Source organism: Rhineura floridana, chromosome 15, assembly GCF_030035675.1.
Source record: "Rhineura floridana isolate rRhiFlo1 chromosome 15, rRhiFlo1.hap2, whole genome shotgun sequence".
Taxonomy (NCBI): Eukaryota; Metazoa; Chordata; class Lepidosauria; order Squamata; family Rhineuridae; genus Rhineura; species Rhineura floridana.
The window spans coordinates 38574403-38597603 of NC_084494.1; the positions used below are offsets into that span (position 1 = coordinate 38574403).

Sequence of the window (23201 nt, forward strand, 5' to 3'; positions counted from 1 at the left end):
TCTGGTTTGCAGGCTCTGCCAATGCTCAAGAATCCTTCTTTGTGCTACTCCCAGCTTCCCCCCCCCAGTGGAGAAAGTACCTTGGGGGTGCTTTACTGTTGTTTTTTAAAAAAACCTCTTGGCAACCCCTGTGAGATGAGTGAAATCTGAGATTTCTGCTACCGGGCACCTAGTGACCTTAGTGGCTCCTGAGCTCTCACTCCATTAGCCTGGAAAGGGTGGAGGTGCTGGGGGCAGCCGAAGGTGCAGGTGCAGCCATTTGGCTCCAGGGAATCATAAAGGGCGCCCTACAAGCAAGAGTCAGGAAAATGAAGGGGGGGGGGAGAAGACAGGTACAAATTACTTTGAAGTGGTTTTGGTGGAAAGGGCAGCTGTGAGGATGCACAGAGTGCTTTCTTCTCCTACCTGGCCTTCATACCTGAGAGGTATTATTGTGATCATCATTATTTAAATGTATGAGTCGCTTTTCTCACCAGGTGGGCCAAAGTGACTTACATGACCGAGGGGGGGGGCTTGGAAAAGAGGTCATTGGAGAGCCTTAGCCCCAGCACCTCTCTGTTTCACAGGTGAGTGCAAACGGCTTCTTGCAGGCAAGCAGGCCGATTTGCATAGTCATATTGTGGGGCGGGCAATACGTTAATTTGCATGAAAAGCTGCGGACCAATGGCATGTCGGGGGCGGGGCTGAGAGAATTTTGTAAATAACACCGTGCGGGGAGGGAAGAAGACGAAGAGAGTGCCGGTGACGTCTATGTTTGCATATTCATAAGCCTGGAGCCTATGGGAGCCAATAAGAAAACGCAGCGGAGAGGGAGGGCCCTATAGAGATTTGCATAGTGTTTGCATATTAACATCCGAGGAGAGGAGGACCGCGATTTACCAGCGGGAGGGCATGTCTGCATTTGCATATTAATGAGCCATGGGCGGGGCCAGGCGAGATGGAATCTTTCCCCGGGAGGAAAAGGCGCGTGCGTGCAGCGGTAGCAGGACGAAGACGGGGAGTCCGCCGCGGACCGGCGATTGAGGCTCGCCGCGGATGCTGAGCCGGAGGAGAGGAGGACGCGGCGCCGCTGTCCCTTGTGCCGGAGCCCCGCAGCAGCCAGGTAAGGCGATGTAATGGATGGATGGATGGATGGACGGGTGGAAGGAAGGAGGGGGCGCGCTCGCTCGCTCATTCGCTCGCGGCCGGGGTTGGCTCGGGGAGGGGGCTCCCATCTCTCTCTCTGTCTCTCCGGGCACCGACGACCCTCGCTCTTGGCCTCCTCCCCTTCCTCGTGGCTCGGAGCCGGGGGCTTTGGTCCCCAAGAGCGACGCCTCTTTCCGGGATCCCCCTCCGCAAAAGCCTCCTTCGTCCCCGCCTCTCGCCATCTCTCGCGCCCCCTCCCAACAGAGAGCCATGCCTCTCCCTCCCCCGCGAGTGACAGCTGCAAAGGGCACAGGCCGTTCCCCCCTCCCAAAGCTGCTTCTTCCTTCGCTGCCTGGATCGGAGCTCCAAGCTTCCGGGGGGCGGCGGGGGCTGCGTGGCGGGGGCGGCGACGAGGCCTCCCCTGGCACACTGCGCGGCAGCGGGGGGGGGCGAGGAATCGCGTCTCCGCCCCCATCTCTCCACCTTCCAAGTTCGCCCCCTCGGCAGGCGGCGGCCGGGCTGGGCAGAGAGAGCTCCGTTCGCCTCGCCTCTCCCCCTCCCCCGCCGTCTGGCCTGGCTGGATTTCTCTCTCCCCCCGCCACCACGAAGAAGGGCCTGAAAGGGGAGCTCTAGATTCGCCCCGCTTTCCTAGAACCTGCCCGCCCGGCGCTCCCCAAGAACTGGGATTGCGCAGGAGCGGTGATTTTGGGAGAGGGTCTGCTGGAAACTTTGCGCGCGCACCCCCCACCGCGCTCCCGAGAGCGGAATAGCAAGTTCCCCAGGATGCCAGGAGAAGCCCCCCCTCCCCAGAAGCTTACTCTTCGGGCAAAATAAGACGGGGGGGCGGCGGCTGTTGGATGGATGGAAGAGGAGGCGGGGGGGGCGGGGGTTGACTTCTTATTGGCCAAAAAACCAAAGACAGTGGGGGGTTGCAAGTCAGTCAGGCCCATAAATGACCCCCCAATTGATGGGCTGTGAGTGGGGCAGCATCTCAAATTCTCCCTCCATGGTTGACGGGCACAGAATAGTTTTTCTTTTGATTCTTTAGGAATTCTTTTCTGGGGAGAAGCAGCGGGAGGAGGGGGTGCTGGGGTCCTTGGATGACGAAGCAGACAGGGAGCTCTAGTGGGAGAAGGTGGGTGAGTTTGGGCTTCACCTCAGTCGGAAAGAGCCTGTCTCTGCTTTCCCGCACAGCCCGAGTATGAAGGAAGGTGATTGGGGGGGCTCCCCATGCCCTCCCAGGCCTGACCTTAGCAGGGACCATGCACTTGTGGAACAGGTGGCCACAAAGAGCCGCGCCCTGCCCTGCCCAGCCCTTGCAGCGGGAGAGGCGGTGCTGGGGATGTCGCAGCATTTCCTGGGCAGAGAACCCTCACCTCACCCAGCCACCCGTGATGGTGGAGCGAGGCCGCTCTCTTCCTCTGGGCTTGTGGGCCCGGGCCTTACTGGCTGCTGCGCCAGGGAGGGTCTGCCCTGGCTCTTTTTAGGCTGATTGGGGGGGGGGGCTGTTGCTTTCCAGGAGGTGGGGGCGGGGAGGAGGAGGAGAGCCGTGGCTTAGCGGGAAAGCACCTGCGTTGTTGGCAGAAGGTCAATGGTGTCTCCAGGGAGTGCTGGGAGAGACTCTTGCCTGCAACCCTGGAGAGCCGCTGCGAGGAAGGCTAGACAGTCCTGAGCCAGAGGGATCGACGGTCTGAGTCACTACAAGGCGGGGGGGGGGGGGCTGCTGACCTCTTGACTTGCCTTTAAAAACGGGCTTTCAGGGCAAGGCACATCTTGGTCTTGGGAACCTATGTGCCCAGAACCTGCTTTTTTAAATAATGGACCTCAAAACAGATGTCATGATAAAAGTGGGAGTCTCTGAGCATGTGACGTGAATTTCTAGTATCCACTGGCCTGGTGCATCTGGGCCTGGGGTAAGAGGACGTGCAGATGTATTACTTTCAGATGATCTTGAGCCCCAGCGCCTTTCATTTTAGCAATTAATTGGGTGCTCTGCTTTGGCACTTGCAGCCACCCCCACCCCCTGGGAGATGAACTCCTCTCAAATGCCAGCCCAGCCCTGGTTTGGGGGCCACGTCAGATGTGGGGATCTAAGAGATGGTTTTGTGCTTGGGGAGCTGATCTTCGCTGGACCTCTCATTTTCTGTGAAATCTTTGCCTGGGGGACATGAGATTTTTAGGTGGATTTGAACTGCTCCGTTGTTGACGGTTCCTATTATTTTATTTGAGTCCAAGTTTTGGAGAAAACAAAGTGGCTTACAAAAATTAAATCAAATACAGATAAAAACAGATGGATAAAAGCATACAAGAAGTTACTGTTAAAATGCAATTATCTATAGAACTAAAATCATTTAGAACATATTCATTAAAAAAGCCAAAGAGAAAGATAAATAGAACAGCGCACTGTTAAAAGCCCTTCCAGTCCGTTCCCAAAAGCCTGTGGAAACAGAAGGACAGCAAGGAGGGAGCCAGTCTAACCTCTCCTGAAGGTTCTTGGGATGAGCCCTGTGAAATGAGAAGCCCTCATCAAGAGTGCCTCTGAGCACACTGAGTGTTCTTTCCATTCTCCACTGAACGGCTACATGGGCTTCCCTTTGAGGGTTTGTGTCTGTGGCACTTTCAGTCCCAACATCTCACTCCTTTCTCTTCTCCCAACCAGTGGGGCAGTTGGGTGAGTTTAGGCTCTGGGCCTAATGGCCTTATGCCCCCCACAACACTGCTTTAGATGGTGCTTATTCTGCTGAGTGGGGCCCTGGACCTCTCGCCCCAAATACCTTGATGGCATCTCAGGCCACAACTGGGAATAGCTTTTGCTTTGAGATCTGGACCCCAGGAGTGATCTAGACTCTGGGCTCTCAAGGCTTATAGCTGACCAGAATGCCCCTTGGGAGGCTGGATGGCGTCTGGCACCTTATGCCCTCAGGATCCCACTGCCACATGGACCGGGGTTGGGAGGAGTCTCAGCCCCTTGGGTGGGTTGTCTAATTCTGTCCCAGTTGGGTTTGTGATGCCAGGGCAATGCGGAAGGCTCCAGATTGTACACAAAGGCTGCCCGTGGGAGCAATGTGTTCAGGGCCATCGGTAGACTGTCCTGGCCCCTGTCCTGCTTGGAGAACTTGCCTACAGACCACGAATACCTTTCTTCTCACGCCAGATGTTCATAGGACGTTGGGTTATATAGAAGACCTTTGGTCTATCTCGCTTCATGTTGTCTTTACCAGGACTTGGTGGCCCTCCAGATGCTGCTGGACGGCAGCTCCTATGAGCCCCAGGCAACATGGCCATGGATGAAGGGAGCTGAAGTCCTCAACTTCTGGGGGGGCCACGTGTTCCTCACCCCTGGCCTACACTGACTGGGAGCAGCTCTCCAAGAATTCAGGCAGGGGACATTCGTAGCTCTACCTGGAGATGCCACTGGGGACTGAACCTGGGACCTTTGGCATGCAAAGCAGGTGTGCTACGTCTGAGCTGGGCCTTCTCCAGTGGAGAGAAAGAGCCATCCTGCACATGCTCAGAGGTACATCGCCCAGCCTTGGCACTGAAAATTAGTGGTGCTCCTGAGCCCCTTGATGCTTCCCCAAAATACTCTATTCTCCACCTTCCAAAGAGCCATTGATGCTCTTGGTAGTTGTTGTTGCCCATTTGGGGAGGGTAAAAGGAACAGGCAGAATGGACTGTGGTTGAACCAGGGCTGAGCTAAGGGAGGTTCAGCAGTGGCTGTGGGGCGTTAGGATTTGTGTGTGGGGGGAAAGGGTTGTGACCTTATTACTCTGGCTCTGAATATGGGGAGCTGCCTGTTGGTCCACAGAATTGAGAAGAGTGGTCCACAGTCTCCTGGCGAGGTCTTCCTGCAACCCTTTAGACTTGGGACTTGCTCTGCCACTGAGATGTGGGTGGTCACTGCCCTATAAGCAGCAGGGGTAAGGCTTTCTGGCCTTGCTGTATGCAGTTACCCACTGATGGTCTTGAACTGTCTGTGGAGGTAGGGGTGGGGTGAATGGATAAGTAGTGGGGTGTGTGTATGCTGGGCAAAGAGGTAACTTCGGGGGGGGAGCTGGGACTGCGGTTGGCCCAGAAGCCGAGCCCCGTGGCTCTGTACCCTCAGGGTGTGGATGCTGGCTGTGGTTTCCCAGCCTTCAGAGGGGGGGGAGGCCCTCTGTGGATGCTGAGAGGAGCACTCTTCTCTGCACACTGCCAGGGCTGGGCCATGGGGCTGGCTAAGCTGTAGCTCATCCCACCGCTGTGCTAGAGCCTCCTCAAACAGGGAGACAAATGTACGTCCTCCTCTTCCTCTTCCAAGTGGTTGTTGTTGTTGGTTCTCCTCCTCTGGTATCTGGACTAAGAAGGACAGGCGAGTTCATGGCTTCTCAGACTCTGGCGGAGCCGACAGGAAACTGGGAAATAAGTTGCAATTATTGCTGCCCATTAACAAGACCCATTTAGCTCCAGAGAGGCACAGCTGCTGCAGCGGCAGCTGCTCTGGTTCTGGTTCGGCAACTTTCTGCCCAGGGAACGGAAGGACTCCTGGGGTCTTCTTGTTCTGACGCAAAGGGAAAATGGGAGCTCGGATTCCTGGGTTTGCTCCAAAGGGAGGGGGTTTAATCCGATCAGGCAGCATAATCAGGGTGGGGGGATTTGGCGTCTGATATTTGCTGGAGCTGGGTCTGTTTGCGTTTCGGAGTAGGCGAGACTGGGATGGTCACAGGAGTCAGGTTTCAAGTTGGCCTGCTGTGTGTGTGAGTCATCTGGCATCTTCTTAGCTATTTCCTTTTGTCCTCTCCCTAACCCTGCACTGTTGTTCCCATTTTACAGAAGGGGTAAGGCCTCTTTCTGCTTTGGGCATTCCTTTCAGGGGCACAGCCTCTTATTGCAGTCCCCTTATCCCTTGCGGTTTGAATATTCCAAGGTGGGGGGGGCAAGGTTCCTGTTTTTGGCAGCCTGGCTGAGTGGGGGTCCAAAAGATCTTGTGCTGCAGATCCAGGTTGGGGCTGATTCCTCAAGCCTGCTTCCTGGAAGAGGGGGGATCTCTAAAGCAGAGAGAGGTCCCACCGCACCCCACCCTTTGTGGGGGCAAATCTCTCTGAGCTGGGGCCAGCAACTCCAGAGGGTCTTTGCAGCCAGCGTGGAGCTCTGGAGTCTTCTCTGCAACTGCCTTGGCTCTGTGTGGCTCAGAGGCTAATGAGGGAACAAGCCCCAGTGATCTCCAGGTCTCTGTGGGTGGCAGGGTGCCGTCTGTCTTCCCTCGGCTCCTTGGCAGTCGCCTTGAACATTTGTGGGTGGGGGAAGTCCGCTTCTTGGGTAGGCTGGGGAGTGTTCGACAACCCTGGCGGGTGGCAGGTGGATCCGTGCCAGCAGAGAGTTGCGAAGGATAGCCAGGCCAGCTGATGATGCAGGCTGCGAGTTCCCCCGATCAAAAGGGGTGGGGGAGGCAGACACGGTGGAGAGAGGCTGGCCAGGCAGGGGAGGCAGCTGGGGGCAGAGGCCGATCCAGACTCTGCTGTCAGAGTGCTCTTACCTGCAGTTGCTGGGGGGGGGCAGGATCGAGCCCTGAGCCAGTGCACTATGGCTTTTTGCCAAGGGAGGAGGAAGAGGAGGCAGCAGCAGCAACAACATCTGTGGCCTTGCTGCCAAAGGGGAAGAGCTGTTGGGCCTGGAAATCCCAGACGTGGATCTGGGCTGCAGGATGGCCACTGACCACCAAGAGTGTGATGATGTTATGTGAATATATGTGTGTAATATTTTTAACTCAAATAAGAGTTACTCTGACAAAGTAAGCTCTACAAAAGCAAGCAGCCCCCCCCCAAATTTGCTAAATATAACTACAAAGACAAGAACAAAAACAGTCATCCAGCACATATTATATAACATTATATATCCATTATTTTAGGCAAACAATATAATCCAATGCTATTATGTATCCGACATCCTTTGAAAAATTATCCAAGGTGTTATAGACAGTGTGTGGGGGGGGGGGATAAGAAAATTAAACTAAATTAAAAATAAAATGCCAAAATGACAATGAAAAATAAAGATAAATTAATAATTATATCTATATTGGGCCACGCTGTGTCATTAAATTGCCTCACTGAAACAAAACCCTTTCCAAAGTAATATTCCCATGTCTGTCATTCCAGAATCTTCTAAAGGGTTCCCATCTTCTAAAGCCCATATTACTTGCTCTTTCTTCTCTTAATGTAATATGTCAGTTTGTCCATAATCACTAAGTAGGCATTTCTTTAGCTCATCATTCATAACAGGTGTTTGTGCAGTTGTCCAGGTCCTGGTCTATACAAGTTTAGCTACTACAATCATGATTAAAAGTAAAGATCTCAATCTAGATGGGATCTCATCCGGAATAATCTGAAAAATGGTAAACATCAGGGTAGGTCTCACTGGGAAATCAATTATACGAGATATATTTTGGAACATCTGATTCCAGAAAGTAGTAATCGGGGGCACTCCCACCACATATGGATAAGATTTGCATTTGGCTGTTAATAATAATAATAATAATAATGAATTTTATTTCTAGGCCGCCTATCTGGCCGCACAAGCGCACTCATTGTTGGCAATTTCAGTACTTATATCGATTAGCAGAAAACATTTTATTAGCCTCTCCGGGGTTAAATACCATCTTAATAAAAGTTTATATTGACTTTCATGAACTGGTGAGCATAAGGCGCTTTTATCTATTGCCCCCCAGATCTTTCCCCATAAGCTCTCTGGAATTGCTTCATATTGTCCTAGAGATGAGCTCCTTTATTTGTATATCCATTAATAGTTTATAATTTACAGATAATAATCAAGCCCCTTTTTCCTTGCTTTCCTCCCAGACTGTTTGCTGTCTTGGTGCTATAGCAGAACCAAGGATATTCAAAACAAAATTCTGAATTTGAAAATACTTTAGCTATGGGGGTTTTCAGCCTTCCGTTTTCAGAACAATCACCTGCATTGTTAAAATCTTGCCTTGTGAAAGGGATGATGATGAGGCAAGAAGGGTCAAAGCTCAGTGGAAGAGCATCTGCTTTGGCAGCTTCTCCAGGTAGGGTTGGGAAAAAACTCCTGCTGCCAGACAGAGTAGACAATACTGAGTTAGATGGACTGATGGTCTGCCTCATTGTAAGGCTGCCTCCTGTGTTCCTATTTGGGAAGGGCCATAGCCCTTGGGGAGAGCCAGTGTGGTGTAGTGGTTAAGGTGTCGGACTATGACCTGGGAGACCAGGGTTCGAATCCCCACACAGCCACGAAAGCTCACTGGGTGACCTTAGGCCAGTCACTGTCTCTCAGCCTCAGAGGGAGGCAATGGGAAACCCCTTCTGAATGCCGCTTGCCATGAAAACCCTATTTGTAGGGTCTCCATAAGTCAGGATCGACTTGAAGGTAGTCCATTTCCATAGCCCTTGGTGGAAGGGGGTGTTGGAAAGGCAAGTCACACAGAACTCTTCTTCAGCTAGGTGTGTTTTGTAAGGTTCTTGCTTTCTGAATGGGTGGGGTTCAGACACATGCAGAGGCTCTCTTCCTCCTCCCCCTCCACCTGTATGCATCTTGGCAAGAAGGTTGGGGTTGCCTTGGCTGGCCTAGTCCTTGCGATGAGTGCTGAATTTTCCCCCATCCCCAAACTTCGGGGCCCTGCTTAACTGGCTAGCATTTTGCATTGGGTCCTCTGGCAACAGGCTCCCAGCGTGTGCTGGAGATACCAAAATAAGCCAAGGTGGCCTTCTTGTGGAACCTAGGCAATCTGAGGTTCTCCAGAGACCCCACCAAAAAAAAATAAATCTGAATGTGTGGTCCTTATTTGCCATGAGCCTTGGGATAAGAAGCCACCAGCCAAGACACTCCAGCTTTTTCCATTCTCCCCATTGTGGGAGAATCTACAGCAAGCACTCCTCATGGGGCTCTCCCAGCACCCAGACACTTGTTTCAAATGTCAGGACTGGGTCCCAGAAGATATTAAGTAAACATCAAATAAACGTTTCAGCAAGCCGTACCTTTTCGTTCTTTCCTTGTGGGACCATGGTCTGCTTCATACCCCTCTGTCCATCACTTGGTGACTGCCACATTGTGTGTGTGTGTGTGAGTGAGTGAGACACCCTGGAGGGTTCCGAGTCTTGCCATTGAGCCCTGAGAAATCAAGTGGTGCATGAAAATATGATCCAAGGGGGTTCCAGGTCAAAAGAGGCATAGGAGCAGGCTTGAGTCCCAACTCTTACTGGAGGTCACTCTGACTCTGGCCCTGACTCTGAGACTCCCCTGCCCTCCCCTCTCTTTGGATGGGCATTAGGCTTTGTTGTATCTGCACATTTGGCCTGGGCTTGGGGTCTCAGAAGGAGACCTCCTTTCGTTCCAGTCCCTCTTTTAGGAGTGGCACTTATGGAGACCCCCATCTCCGCCCCCCCCCCTGGAATGGCTCCCATCTGCTAAACCAAACGCTGCAAAGCCCCAGCCGGTTGCTGGTGTGTCAGGCCCCGGGCAAAGGATCTGCTCTGGTCACATCTGAGGAGACAATCCCCTTTTGGCCAAATGTTTGCCCAACCGGTACAGCTGGTGTGTTTGAGCCAGGCGAGGGGGGGGAGAAACGTGGTGGGTGGGACACACAGCTGTTGGGGGATCCCCCCAGCCATTGAGAGGCAGCTGTCTTGCCCAACATGGGGGGCCCCTACGTGTTGTCCTTTTGTTCCCACCCACTTTAGTGCAGCTGTTGCAAGCGAAAGTTTGACTTTGCTAAAAGGCTCCCTTTAAACAACCCCCCCCCGTCTCCTTAGAGATCTGCTTGGGGTCCCCATTCCTTTTCTCTTCCTTGACTACCCCCTCCCTCCCCATCTACACAAGAGGGGTCAGAGTCACTCAGGGCTGGTTCAGGGCGGGGCTAAACTTGTCTAGCGTCTGGACCCCTTTTGTGTCTCTCCACAGGGTGCTGGGGAGGTGGGGGGTGGAGGTCCTCTTTGTGGCCATTGTGTGGGGCACACGCTCTACACAAAAGGCACCCCTGGGTTGTCGTCTGCCCTGGCCAATTGTCTGTGGGGCAGATTTAACAGCCTAGGCCATCTGTGAGATGAGAGGAGGCTGGGGGGCGGGGGAGTCTCTGCTTGCTTCACCAGCCTCCAGATGGCAAACAGTTCTGCAAACTTTTGTTGCAACTAAAGGGTAAGTCTGAATAGCAGCAGGGTGTCGCAATTATTTGTTAAAACAGCAACATTTCAGCAGTGGCGTCACTCCTGAACCTTCTTCCTGTGGTGGCTCCAGCTCTCTTGTGGGACAGAGGAGCTGCGGGGGGGGGTAGGTATCCCAATTGGGCCGGCCATCGGCATTGGATGTGCAGGGAAAGGCAGAGCCAGACTGACTCCGTGAGCAGCCTCATGTTTTGGTGCCAGCCAAGTGGCATGCAGCCCACAGGTTCCCCTCCAAACCACCTGGGGTGTGTGTGTGTCAGGCCTTCTTGAAAGGTGGGAGTCGCTCTTTAATTCTTGGGGTCCCTTCCAGTTCCAGCTGCTCCAAACCCTGCGCTGTGACGTTCACTTCCTCTCCCAGCCTTGTCATCCTATGGGGGGGTATTTTGACTAGCCACTGACCCCCCCTTGCCACTCCAGGCTTTGTAGCTCGCAATGGCACCAAAGCTCAGCGGGGGGACGAGGAATGCCCCCTGCCCCTCCCCACCCCCAGGCAGATCCCCACCAGCTGTGTGTTGGTGACCAGGAGCTGTTGCCAGCAGCCGGTCCCCAAGTCACCCCTTGAGGGGCTGCTGCTGTGAGCCTGAATGGTTTTTTCATTTATTTGTATAGTGCCAGCAAGGCGCCTTGACAGTCTTTGGGGTATGAGTACTGGGGTCCCTGCCCTGAGGAGCTTGCAGTGCCAAGCCTGACCCACGGCAGGCAAGAGAGCAGTTGGGGGAAAGGAAATGGGGCAGGGACAGCAAGGGCAGGCGCCTGTGCCAGTTCGATGGCCTTGCTTCGATGGCTGCGGCTGATGGGAACTGTAGTCCAAAAAATCTGGAGGGCAACAGGTTGCCAAAGACTGTGGGGCTCTGCTGGAGACAAGTTTTGAGGCGGGCTTGGAAGGAAGGAAGGTGCTGGCATCCGAGAAGTGTTTGGGGGCTACTGGTGGTGGGCAGCCCCAAGTGTCAAGGGCAGCGTGAGAGGAAGCTGGGATATCTGAGGGATAGCGAACGGGCAGCCTTCTGAGGATGGGTGGCTGAGAGTGCTGAGGCTGAGAGACAAGGTCACATTTCCTTGCACATTTCCCCACTTTGTGTCGTTTCCTTCCACCCAAGAAATACTCCTCTTGGCCCATGGGCAAGGCTGCTGTGGAAAGCCAGGTGGTGGCTGGGAGCCATTTGCAAAGAACGCAAGTGGGGTGGAGACTGAATGGCTCCTGCGGGGGACGCCCCTCTGCCCATCCAGCAGATGGCTAAAATCCTGTACCCTGGAACAGTCGGTTGCCTGTCCTGATCTTGCGACTGGGCAGATGGGACCAGCCACTGGCACCCAGCATCTAGGAGGCCAAGGGCTTTTGATGCAAAGGTTGCCACCTTCCCCCTTGGTGGGGCTCCTTGCACTTAGCACCATTGTTGCAGGCAGACATGCTGCTGTACACTGGGGCACAGGGATGCCGTTCCCTCCCGTAGAAGGAAGAAAGGGGGCTCCGAGATTCTGGAAATGAGAGAGAGGGCTGCACCGTGTGGGTTAAGCCAAGCCATGGTTTTGGCCTGGAGCCCGGGGTTCAGGGCCATGGCTTTGCCCTCGCAAGGGTGCTTCTGAGCACGTGGGAAGTATATTTCGCTCCCCAGCCTGCCCCCATACACATCTGGAGACCGGGCAGGGGAGGGGCTCTTCCAAGCTCCAGGCCTGGTTTCCCCGCAGCCTCCGCTGTGTGGGCTGAAGGAGGTGTTGGTTTTTCCTCCCCTGTGATTGAGGCGTCCCGGTTAAATCAGAGAGGGTGAGCTCAAATGGGTGAGAACATGCTCTCCTTCTCCCTCCCCTCCCCTCTGTTGACGCTGCTTTGAACTTGGGAATATGACATGAGCAGGAGAATCACCTCCCAGTAATTCCTTGCCGGGGGGGGCAGGCAGCCCCCATCTGCCTGCCTGTCTGCTGTGGTGCTTCAATCCCTGCCTGCCTCATTCTTCTTGCTTTCTATCTGAGCACGTAGAACGTTCTCTGTTGGCCGAGAGGCAGGGTGTGGTGAGGGGGCTCCTGTCCACCCCCACCTCCCATCCATGAGAAGGGCGCTCTGGAATTCCTCCTCACGCTGCTAGAGGCAGCTGGGTCTCCCGTGACGTTTTTGAGAGGTAGAGCTGTCCTTGGCTTGGAGCTGGGAGCTGCGGTTGGCCCGCTGAATCCAGGCTCTCTGCAGCCTTGGCTTTCAGATGGCGGGGCCCACCTGTCCCCCTTCCTGTGGATCCCTGGCCCTGTCACCAGCGATGCTGAGCCCTGCTATTCCCCCCCTGCAGGCCCAGCGGGGTGAGCGATGAACAAGCTCCGGCAGAGCCTGAGGCGGAAGAAGCCAGCGTACATCCCAGAGGCCAGCCGCCCCCACCAGTGGCAAGCAGATGAAGAGGCTGTGCAGAAGGGGCGGTGCAGTTTCCCTGTGCGGGTGAGTGGGGTGGGGCCTTCTTGGCGTTGGCCCTGGTGCCTTGCCTCACCTTGTCCTGTCCAGGTCCCTGCTCAGCCCAGGATTTGCTGAGAGCAGCCAGAGGTGCGCCTCGCCTCCCTTTTCCCTGCTGCTGTCTTTCTGTCTGCTAAATGGAAACACTGAGGGCTCGCTCACCCGGCAGGGGAAGCTCATGCAAGCCTGAGTGGTGGACAGGGACCTGAGGCCAGCAGCTAGGGCTGAGCTCTGGACTGTGTGAGTGTGTGTGTGTTTATGGGGAGTGGTGTATAAGAGAGTGTGCCTCTGAGCATATGCAAAATGCCCTCTCATCGCCTGGAAGCAACTCTAGCATCCACTTGCCTAGAAATACCTGCCTTGATTAAGGGCAGGGCTTGGCTTTCCAAGCAGCTGGGAGTCCCGCCATGTAGCATGGATCTCATACATGTGAGTGTGTGTTTGATGCTTGCTTTCATCTTCTCAGCCTTTGACTGGGGGGGGGGTATTTGGAGCAGGAAGCAAGCGCCTTGTCCTAAGTTTTTCCTCTTCCCTCCCCCCCCCCCCCCGTAGTACTTGGGTCATGCTGAAGTAGAGGAGTCGCGGGGCATGCATGTTTGTGAAGAAGCTGTGAAGAAGCTGAAAGCTGTGAGTTTGCGGCGGGGGGGGGGAGTCCTGCTTGGTTTGGCACTGCCTCTGCCACTCTCTGGAAAATACATGAGATGGGGGGAGGGGCGGTTGGCTGCCCCTGTGGCATGCCTCTCATGCTCCGATGGGTCCTCCGCACCCTGGGACATGATGCACTGGGGTGGGGGACAGGGGCGGTTTCTGACTGGAGCCTGGCCGGCTGCTGCCCAGTGGGGTGGGGCTGGGCTGCAGGGCCACTTCCCCTCCCCTTGAAAGGGGGGCTCACCTCAGTCCCTGCAATTGACTGGTGGGCTTGCCAGGTGACTCATCCTAGTACGCCAGATGGTCCAACGAAAAAAGGAATGGAAGAGAGAGGGAGGAGGGAAACTAGCTGTGCATGTCTTTGGTTTTTGCGGACTGAAGGCAGTTGCAAGACTCCTAGCAAGAAGGCAGATTCACACTCCCTCTCATTTTTGTCGCGTTTACCTGGTAGAGGCTGGGAGGAGGGACTCAGACCACACAGAGGGAGACTTTTAATGCTTTTAATGAACTCAAGGGTGCCACCAACAGCACGGAAAGGATTTTTGCAGGATTAAATAAATCTTAGTAGGTTGAACATTCAAGTTTTAACTAGTTACGTTGGTTAAATCTTTGTAAATTTACACAGGGGAAAGACCATAGTTTTGGAGAAAAAAGAAGGCCCGCTTTGTTTTGAGAGGAAGCGTGTCCGTGTCACGGGGGGGGGGTGTCCTCCAGCCTGAGAAGGGTGGTGCAGGCACACTGCTCCCACCTGCTGTTTTTAAAAGCAATGAAAAGCACTGAATGGTTTTTTCCCCCATGTACATTGAGAAATGCCTTTTTAGTTTATTTAAGGCATAAATAGGTTAACCAATTTAAAGGCTGTTGCCCTACATTTTTTCAACTTTCCGTTATAATGCCGCCCCCGCCTCTGTTTCATCCCCTCCCCAGCAATTTATACACCAAGAGCCCTTCCGCATGTTATGAGGCAGCAGCCAGTTTGCAACTGAATGGATGCTCAACCAGGGGGCACAAGTCACTTGTCGCTCTGTGATAAGCACAGCAATATGACACGTGTGTGAGTGTGTTTCCAAATGTGTCTGCGTCACTCACACAGGGTGTGTTCAGACGTACACCTAAAAACACAGGCAGCCTGTACAGCAGCCTTTCCCTAACTTGGTGCCCTCCAGAGGCTGCTAGACTACTGCTCCCATCAGCACTGACCATTTGCTACACTGGCTGATGCACCAGGTTGGAGAGAGGCTGCCATGCAGCTCAGTGAATCTGGTTGCAAGCGGCTGGGAAAAAGTGGTACCAGCCCCAAACGCAAGGAGGGAAGGAACAAACCAGAGCATTTATTTATGCAACAAAATGGATACACCGTTTGATTGTAGAAACCTCTAAGCAGTTTACAAAAAACATAGCAGTTATCAATAAAAACAGTTAAAAGCAAATAATTGAAAACATTTTAAAAACAATTTGAAAAGCATTAGAATAAAAGAAATTAAAGCAACATCTGTGAGTACTACAAGCATTCGCTCTCTCACTCTCTTCCCCCCACCCCTGTAGATAGGTTTTGGGGTGTTTTGTCAAAGCCTTGCCTGCCCTAATCCAGCCATCTCTGTTGTTGGCCCCCACAGAGCGGTCGCAAATCTGTGAAGTCCGTGCTCTGGGTCTCAGCAGACGGGCTGCGTGTTGTGGACGACAAGACCAAGGTATGGCCACCAGGAGGGCTGTGGCTCTGTGGCAGGAATCTCCCTTGCATGCAGAAGGCTCAGCTTCACAGGGCCTCTCTTGGCCTGAGAGTGGACAGGTAGACTTGCCTAGCAGACCAGCCTCCCCCCACCTGGTGCCCTCCAGGTGCTTTGAACTACAACTCCCATCCGCCCCAGCCATTGCAGCTGTGGTAGGCTGCGTGGGCAGTTTCCTAAGAATGGGAGGAAGACTGGGAAGGGAGATAGAGAGAGCCAAGAGGGACCATTTTCAATACTCTGATTTCCTTCCTTCTCTCTTTCACGGCCTCCAAGTCAAAGTGAGGCATGTCATGGCTTCCCTGTCTTCAGCTGTTGGGGCTTCTTGTGCTCAAACATCAAAGTAATAATCGGGAACAATAAGTGGTAAGGAAGAACAGCCCCTAGGTGTGTGCAGAGTACCTTTCCCTCCCCATGGAGCATGTTTGAGGGCGTGGCTTCCAGGCAGAATAGAAATGATCTTTTCTGAAACAGAGAAGTCACTGTTGCCTTTTCTTCCTCCTCCTCTGCTTCTCCCCGCCGGCCCCCCAGGATCTGATAGTGGACCAGACAATTGAGAAGGTTTCATTCTGTGCCCCAGATCGCAACTTCGACAAGGCCTTTTCCTACATCTGCCGGGACGGCACCACACGGCGTTGGATCTGCCACTGCTTCCTGGCACTTAAGGATTCGGTGGGTAGCATCGAACAGGCTCCCCTGAGCATGCACATCTCTTGAGGTGGATGCATGCCCACACATGCGCTTTGCAAACCTGTTTGTCTGTGGCTCTCATCTCTCTTTCTCTCTCATCCTCCACCCCCCAAAACTGAGCCACATATGCTGTTGTGGCTGTTGCCCTGTACAGCTTGAATCCTCAAAATCACTTAAGCCACCCGAATTCCCCCTGGTACCCCTAAACCACCTGGATGCACTCAGATGGCAAGCCTAAATCAGCGTGACTGTCTTGGCTTCCCCTTCCCCAGGGGGTCCCCTCTTGTAGTTTTGTAAATTGGTCTGTTTTTAAGCCTCTTGTAACACATTTAAATTGTAGGAAACTTCCCTGAGCAGCATCTAGTAGTGAGAGGAGGCTTTTGTTCCAGAATATTTAATGTTTTTCACTTTTTCTTTCTGCCGTTACTTCTTAGTGATATTTTAAATTCAGGGGTGTCTTGTGTGTGGCTCCTGTCCTTATTTCTGCTCTTCTTTACCTGCTGCTCATCATTTTTTACTTTTTGATATTGTTCATTTTTTTTTTTAAGGCTAGCATGAATTGTTAGTTGCCTTGGATTTCTAAGGAAAGGATATATATTTGAAACAAATTGGTTAACTAGAGCGTGGAGGCCCCCATTGCTCTTCAGCAAATGATGTACAGAGGAAGAATGTTTCTGGATCTGGAGGTTTCATGCAATCATCATGACCAGCGCCCTCCACAAATTTGCCTACCCTTTTCCCAAAGTCTTCTAAGCGAGTGGAAGTTCTGTCGGTTAATGGTGCATTGTGTGTCGGAGGATGCTGTTTCCGTGGCCAGGGCAGAGGCTTCGGGGAGAGCTGGCCATCTTTCTACACAGCCAGCATTTGTAGGTGATCCCCCCCGCAGTGCCACACTGCTGCCTTCCCTGAGCTTCTCTGATTGCCTGCTTGTCTCCTGCCGTTGCAGGGCGAGCGCTTGAGCCACGCCGTGGGATGTGCCTTTGCCGCTTGCTTGGAGCGCAAGCAGAGGCGAGAGAAGGAGTGTGGTGTAACGGCCTCCTTCGATGCCACCCGCACCAGCTTTGCTCGTGAGGGCTCCTTCCGCTTGCCAGGCCCCCCGGCCTCCACCACCCGCCCCTCAGGAGCACGGCCCCCGCAGGACAGAAGGAAAGGTAGGCCTGGCAGTTGGGCACTGCCGGGTAAACAGTTTCCCCGCCACCAAATCTCAGCAGCTGCATTCAGGCTGCCTGGGTAATCTGGCCATACATTTTTTCTTTTTCTCCTTAAGGTACAAAAATATTTCTTTATTAGTTATATTTGTAACCTCCCCTTTGACCCAAAAGTTCCTAGGGCACTATACAACATGGCATAAAATACAATCTGTCAGCATAACATAAAACCAGTAAAACACGAATAGATCATTTTCATACAGCAGGGCCCATTTCCTTGGTTTTTGCCTCATTCCCCCCGATTTGTGGCTTGTATTACGTTTGCAACCATGGCAGGCTGGCCAGCTGCATCCCCCTCCCCCGTTAATGGGGGAGAGCTGTAGGTTGGGGCAGAGCACCCGCCTTGCCTGCAGAAGGTCCCAGGTTCAGTCTTCGGTGGCCTATCCAGGCAGGTAGGGCTGGGAGGGACTCCTGCTGGGGACTGTGGGGAGCCACTGCTAGTCAGTGCATGCAGTCCTGAGCTAGATGGCTCAAGGGCCTGACTCTGCCTAAAGCAGCTTCCTGTGTCCCCACTTAATCAAATCCTGGCTTATTCTCTCCCCCCTTTTTTTTAAATGTAAGAGTGCAAGGCCCTTGGGTGCTGTTTTTCAGCAGGTAATTTGGCTTTAAATAAATTGTGAGCAGCGAGGAGCTACAGAGGGAGTGACTTGCCCACGGCTACACTATATCTCTGTTCAGGGGTAGAGGAAAGCAATGGTTTCCCAATTGCAAGAAGGAGCTGTGTGTTCCCATCTGCCCCAATTCCTCACCAACAGGGAGAGAGGAAACTTCTGCTTGTGTTTTCGGACTAACCACAGGTCCCTGTGACGTCCAAATGCAAGCCACAGATCCCTGTTGTAAGTTACACTTGGTCAAAACGAGCCAGGATTAAAAAGGCTTGGTCCTCCTGGCTTGCTCTCAAGCCGTAGTTTTTAAGCAAACATCTGGACTTCAGAGAGAACTGTGGCTGTCTTCAGACTGGAAGCAGGTACCAATCCCCATCTCTTCCATGCTCTAGAAGGCAGTTGCAGGGGGAGAAGTGTCCACATCCAGGGCTTGCTGCAGCACAAGAGCGGGGAAGCTTTTTGGCTTGGCAGGTCAGAGACTCGTCTCCCCTCCCTACTGGCCAACTTTGACCGGTGGGTGACATCATCCACTGGTCAGTCATCTGCCCTCGTCCATGACATCAACTGACTGAAAGGTGGGTTGTCTTGCAGTGGAGGGAAATAGCTAAACCAAGCAGGCGTCAACTCCCTGCCCGCCAGCTGCAGGCCTGGGCCCCGCTGGGGACCTCCCTCACACATCCAAACCAAGCAGGATTTAATCCCTGCCTGTCAGCTGGCGTTGCTCATCCATCAGGGGATGTCGCCTGACTTACAGGTGGGCATGGCTTTCAAAAACTGGCCCCACAGACCAAATGGGAACCCCCAGCGGGCCAAGACTCGCCCACAGGCTGGAGATGCCCTGCCCTGTTGTAGCAGGTAATCTGCTTGGGGGGGGGGGTTATTTATTTATTTATTACATTTATACCCCGCCTCTCTTTTCATGATAGAAACCCAAGGTGGCTTTACCTATGGTTCCCAGGCGGTCTCCCATCCAGGCCCTGACCAGTCCTGACCCTGCTTAGCTTCAGCCAGGAGCTGGCCTCATGCGTCTTCAGGCCACAGCCTAAGAATGCTAAAACATCTGAATAACAAATCAGTGTGGCTTTCTCTTGCATCTGGATCCAGCTGGTTATTTTGCAGTGGGGATGGCACTTGAGCCCCTCAGACCACCATGCAGTGAATACTTCAGGGTGATTGGAGACTGGGTGGGGGGGTGGAGGGGGAAAGTTGTGTTGAGACTCCTGCGGAGAAGGCTGTGCGGGTGTTGTCCCTGGAGACTCCCAAGTGTTCTCTTTTCCTTTGCAGCCGAAGCGGCGACAGTGCCTGCGCCACCTTCCCCAGTGCCTGCCCAGCCGGGCAGCACCTCCCCACCGCAGGGGGCCACATCACCAGAGGAGAGGGCCGAGGGGGGAGGGGCGCATGCCATCCCCCGCCGACATGCCCCCTTGGAGCAGCTGGTGCGGCAGGGCTCCTTCCGCGGCTTCCCCACCCTGAGCCAGAAGAACTCCCCCTTCAAGAGACAGCTTTCCTTGCGTCTGAATGAGCTGCCGTCCACCCTGCAGCGCAGGGGGGATGCAGGTGAGGGTGTGGGGTAGAGGGGGCTCCCTCTGGCATCTCGGGGGGGGGCTGTTGCCTTTGCACCTCCGAAGGCTGGGCAGCCCCTTCTGAACCCCTTCCTCCTTTCCGCCAGTCATCGAGCTCGACTCGACTCCCAATGGGGATTCCGACGGCATCACCGCCCTCTGCAGCCAGATTGACACGTCGCTTGCCCAGCCGGCTGGGGAGCCCGCCAGTGGTGCATCCCTGAACGGTGCCCCTGGACACATGGCTGCCACGATGCCCATGGAAGGGGGCAGCACAGGTATGCGTGGCGGTGGGGGCACCGTTTTGGCCCAGCGGTGGCAGCCTTGGGGCTGGTTCCTGCCCGTCCCAATGAAGGCACCTGCTCTGTCCGCAGGGAATGTGCCGCCCTTCCCTTCCAGCTTGGCTTAGTTTTTCTCTTTCTTGTTCCTCCCAGGCCCCCCTGTGTGGAGCGACTCATGTGCAGGAGCTCCTGTCATGCCCCCCTTCCAGCCTGGCCACAAGCGGACGCCATCAGAGGCCGAGCGCTGGCTGGAGGACGTGGCCAAGGCGGCCAAGGCGCAGCAGCAGCAGCAGCAGGAGGTGGCCGTGCCCCCCTTCCCTCTGAGCTACGACACGGCCCCTCCCACCCTGAGCATGTTTGTGCCTCCCCACATGCCGCCGCCACCAGCTTTCCTTCCCATGGGAGTGGCCTACCCCCCGGCCCTGCCGTACGCCGCTGTTCCCAGCGTGCCGGTGGTGGGCATCACCCCCTCCCAGATGGTGGCAAATGCCTTCTGCTCTGCCGCTCTGGCACCTGCCACCAGCTTGGGGGCCAAGGCCAGCCCCTTTCCTCAGAGCCTGCTGGGGCTGACTCGGCCCAAATCCAATGGGGCCCCCGCCCCCCGCACGGACCCACCTGACCCCTTTGAAACCCAGTGGGCTGCCCTGGAGTCCAAGGCCCCTTCCCCAGCCCCCAACCCCTTCTCTGGCGACCGGCAGAAAACCTTTGAAATAGAGCTGTGACCGCCGTTTTTAGTGACTGGGCGACACAGGTGCCCTCCTGCCCTTCCTCTCAGCAGCACCTCTCCTGTTGGCAGCGCCCTCCTCCCTCCCTCCCAGAGCCTATTCCACGGCTGATCAGCGCCAGTCTCAGCCCCTCCCCTTTGGACCACCTTCTGGGCCCCTTGTGCACAGCCGAGAGAGAGAGCCTACGCAATGCCCCCCACAAAACAAATGAACAGGTTGCCAGGCTTTGGACGGGCCTGAGCCCAGTGGGCTGAGCATCAGGCTTGGAACTGGCAGGTGCCATATCTGTGTCTTCCAGTTGGGGGCAGGGCTGGAAGGGTGCAGCTGGGAACAGTCAAGCTCTGCGTGTTGGCAGGAGTTGTGGACTAGCGGCCTGCCTCTCGCAATGGTGTCCATGGCACAAGGGTAGCCGGCATGGTGCCCTCCAAGCGTTATTGGACTCCAGCCCCACCAAAATAGCCAGGGGTCAGCGATTTCAGGAGCTGGAGTTCAACACCCTCTGGTCTAGTTCTGGTGGGGCGTTCCTCCTTGACTGGTGGTGATCCTGGCAAGGGTAGAGGTCAATATATTTCTCTCTTCCTACCCCCTCCCCAATTAATCTGCTGGGGAAGGAACCAAGAGGAAGCAAAGGGGGCTCCTCTCGCCATAACCTCAAGAATCCTTGCCTGGAGGCCTTTAGGGAGATGGTGGTTCCTGCTGGTTGGTGCTGCTTCTCCGTGACCCAACTCTCTTCCAGCTGGGCTTCCCTTTTTCTTTCTGTTTGGGTGAGGAGCCACAAGACTCTCCTCCCCTGCTTTTCCTTACCTGGTTTTCTTCGGCAGAATCCCCCTCCCCTGCAACCCAGACGGGCAATTATTTGAAGGGCTCCAATTCCTGCAGCGGGGAGTTCCTCAGATTTAATAACATTAAACCTTTTTCCTTGGAGCCTGGTGGCAACTCCCTGAACCAGAAGTGGGTCTGGGAATGCAGCAACCTCTTGGCTGCTTCTGACCTCACAGTGGGGATGCTGGAATGAGTGGCAGAGTGTAAGTTGCTGTTGGCTCTGCTAGGTGCCGTTGTCTGGTTCCGTCCCTTCTCAACCTAAAAGCCTGTCAGTTGTGGAAGGTACCCAGGTGGGGTTCAAGCCTCCTTACCTTGCCCCTTGCGGAGGGTGGGGGGGCTTCCTCTGCTGCCGCCGAATGGGTTTGTCGGGGAGAGGGGAGGGGGTGGCATCTGCCTTGGGCGACGGTTAGAGGGGAAGCAGCTGGAAGAGTTCAAGCAAACATTTTTAATCCACTCAGTATTTTTTAATAACATTCCCAATTATGGATGTTGCTGGATATTGGTGCTGAAGTTGCAACCCCCCCTCCATAGTTTGAGCTCTGCTGGATTTTTATGGTGGGGAAGATAGGAAAGGATGTAAATAATTGAGTTTGGCAAGTGAATTATCTTCTTTTTTTCTTTTAAATGTGCCTCAAAGTCAAATTTCAGTAATGAAACGGAACATTTCAAAATGAGATTGCAGCAAATTGCAAATCTGTGCAAAGGGTGAGCTGCAGAGAGGCTGTGCTGCAAGGGTCAGGTGTATGCTGGTGGCGGGGGTGAGGTGCAGAAGAGACATTGCATGGGGCAGCCCTCCATTTGTTGTTTCTGCAGCTGGGGGGGGAGATGCAACCCAGATGTCTGCTGCTCCTCCACCCAGCAGAGCTGTTGGACTGCAGGCTCAGTTGAAGGCGGATCCAGGCACGCTGCTGTGCCACTCTCAGACAGAAGTGGCATTTGGGTGCCCCGTGGAAGCCCCGAACACTGGGACTGAGCAAATGGGCCTGGTGCCATTTGCACAGGGCATGGGGGGTGGTTAACCACATTGTGCTTGATGCCTGCCAGCTGAGTTGTTACTGTTTCACCTGCCCCCCCATCACCTAGGGAGCAGCTGGATCATACGGAGGCGGGAGGGGAGGGGAGGCTCTTCCTCTTCCCCCCAACCGCCTGGACATGGTAAACAAAAAGTGGAGGAAGGTATTTTCTATCTTATTTCCAAATGTTTTGTATCTAAGAATTCCACATATTTGTATTATATAATAAATAACAAAATAAAGCCAGTAATATAATAGCCCAATTTTGAGTGGGGTGTGTATGTGTGTGTGTTTATGTGGGCTTTTTGCTTGAGTGTGTGTGTGGGAGAACATGAAGACCTGCATCTTGTAGTATACTCGCTACTATAATCCTGCCACTTAAATGTTTTTTGTTTCCAAAATAAGGAACCTGTCTGTGAGGTTGTAATTTTTGCTTTAAACAAGCTTCAGGCATTTCAGAGGGAAAGCTCAATTGAACACGAACACATCCCACATCCACAGCCCTGTGCTGTAGCCTGTTTACATTTTTCCCTGTACCATGAAATGAATAATGAAACATAACTACTCCCAAAACTATTTGGAGAAGACTTTTTTAAAGCCACAGTGGAAATGGCAAATTCCCAATTTGTAATTTAGGGCACAATTGCAACAGGATCTTCTCCTGCGCCAGCCTCTTTGAAATGAACGGGAACGGTGCCCCTTCAAGGCAGCTGAGGCAGGAGAACAACATGCAGGTGGTTGTGGTGTGATTTGCATCTCTTAACCACTAGCCAGGAGGAGAAGACACTGCCCTACATCCAGCTGCCAAGGCCAGTAACAGAATGGCAGGGCCCTTCCCGTTCTCCTCTTGGATCCCCCTAAAGGGATGACCTTGGCTCAGCCCTGCCCTGCCCTCTCCAGCAGCTGTGTGGGGCTGGACGGCAGCACAGGGCTTATGCCAGTGGCCTGAAGTCTTGTGCCTGGCAAGGAGGTCCAAAGGCCTCCCACAGGGTGGCACTGCAGCTCATGCCTCTGTTTGCTCCAGTTTCATTAACTGGATGGGATGCTGTGGGATCCCTTGCTGAGAGGAGACAAGCCAGGAGGAGTTAATTTTAGCCCCAGACCCTCTTTTTCAGCACCAGGCACGTGAGGCAAAGGAAGGTCTCCCTTAGCATGTGTAAAGAGTGCCTTGCCACTGAGTGGGCGAGGCCAGGG

General features: G+C 54.1%; 1 protein-coding gene across 2 annotated transcripts; it reads left to right on the forward strand.

Annotated features, from left to right (window-relative positions):
* Positions 1–927: 927 nt before the first annotated feature.
* NUMBL (NUMB like endocytic adaptor protein) lies at positions 928–22262 on the forward strand. 2 transcript variants are annotated; one of them, XM_061597287.1, is made up of 9 exons: positions 1014–1102; positions 12572–12714; positions 13279–13353; positions 14991–15065; positions 15633–15773; positions 16738–16942; positions 18889–19161; positions 19274–19444; positions 19601–22262. In XM_061597287.1, exons 2-9 carry the CDS (start codon positions 12589–12591, stop codon positions 20167–20169), a joined length of 1635 nt encoding a protein of 544 aa, XP_061453271.1. In that variant the 5' UTR covers positions 1014–1102; positions 12572–12588; the 3' UTR covers positions 20170–22262. The 2 variants fall into 2 exon arrangements, with proteins under 2 accessions (XP_061453272.1, XP_061453271.1); XM_061597288.1 differs by lacking the exons at positions 12572–12714; positions 13279–13353 and having other exon boundaries at positions 928–1102; positions 15682–15773.
* The last annotated feature ends 939 nt before the right edge of the window (positions 22263–23201 follow it).

Excerpts from the sequence above, each read along its gene's own strand:
- NUMBL (XM_061597287.1), top strand. The coding sequence starts at position 12,589 with ATGAACAAGCTCCGGCAGAGCCTGAGGCGGAAGAAGCCAGCGTACATC. Across the intron at positions 12,715-13,278 it reads GGTGCAGTTTCCCTGTGCGG|TACTTGGGTCATGCTGAAGT; the intron begins GTGAGTGGGGTG and ends CCCCCCCCGTAG. Across the intron at positions 19,445-19,600 it reads CATGGAAGGGGGCAGCACAG|GCCCCCCTGTGTGGAGCGAC; the intron begins GTATGCGTGGCG and ends TGTTCCTCCCAG.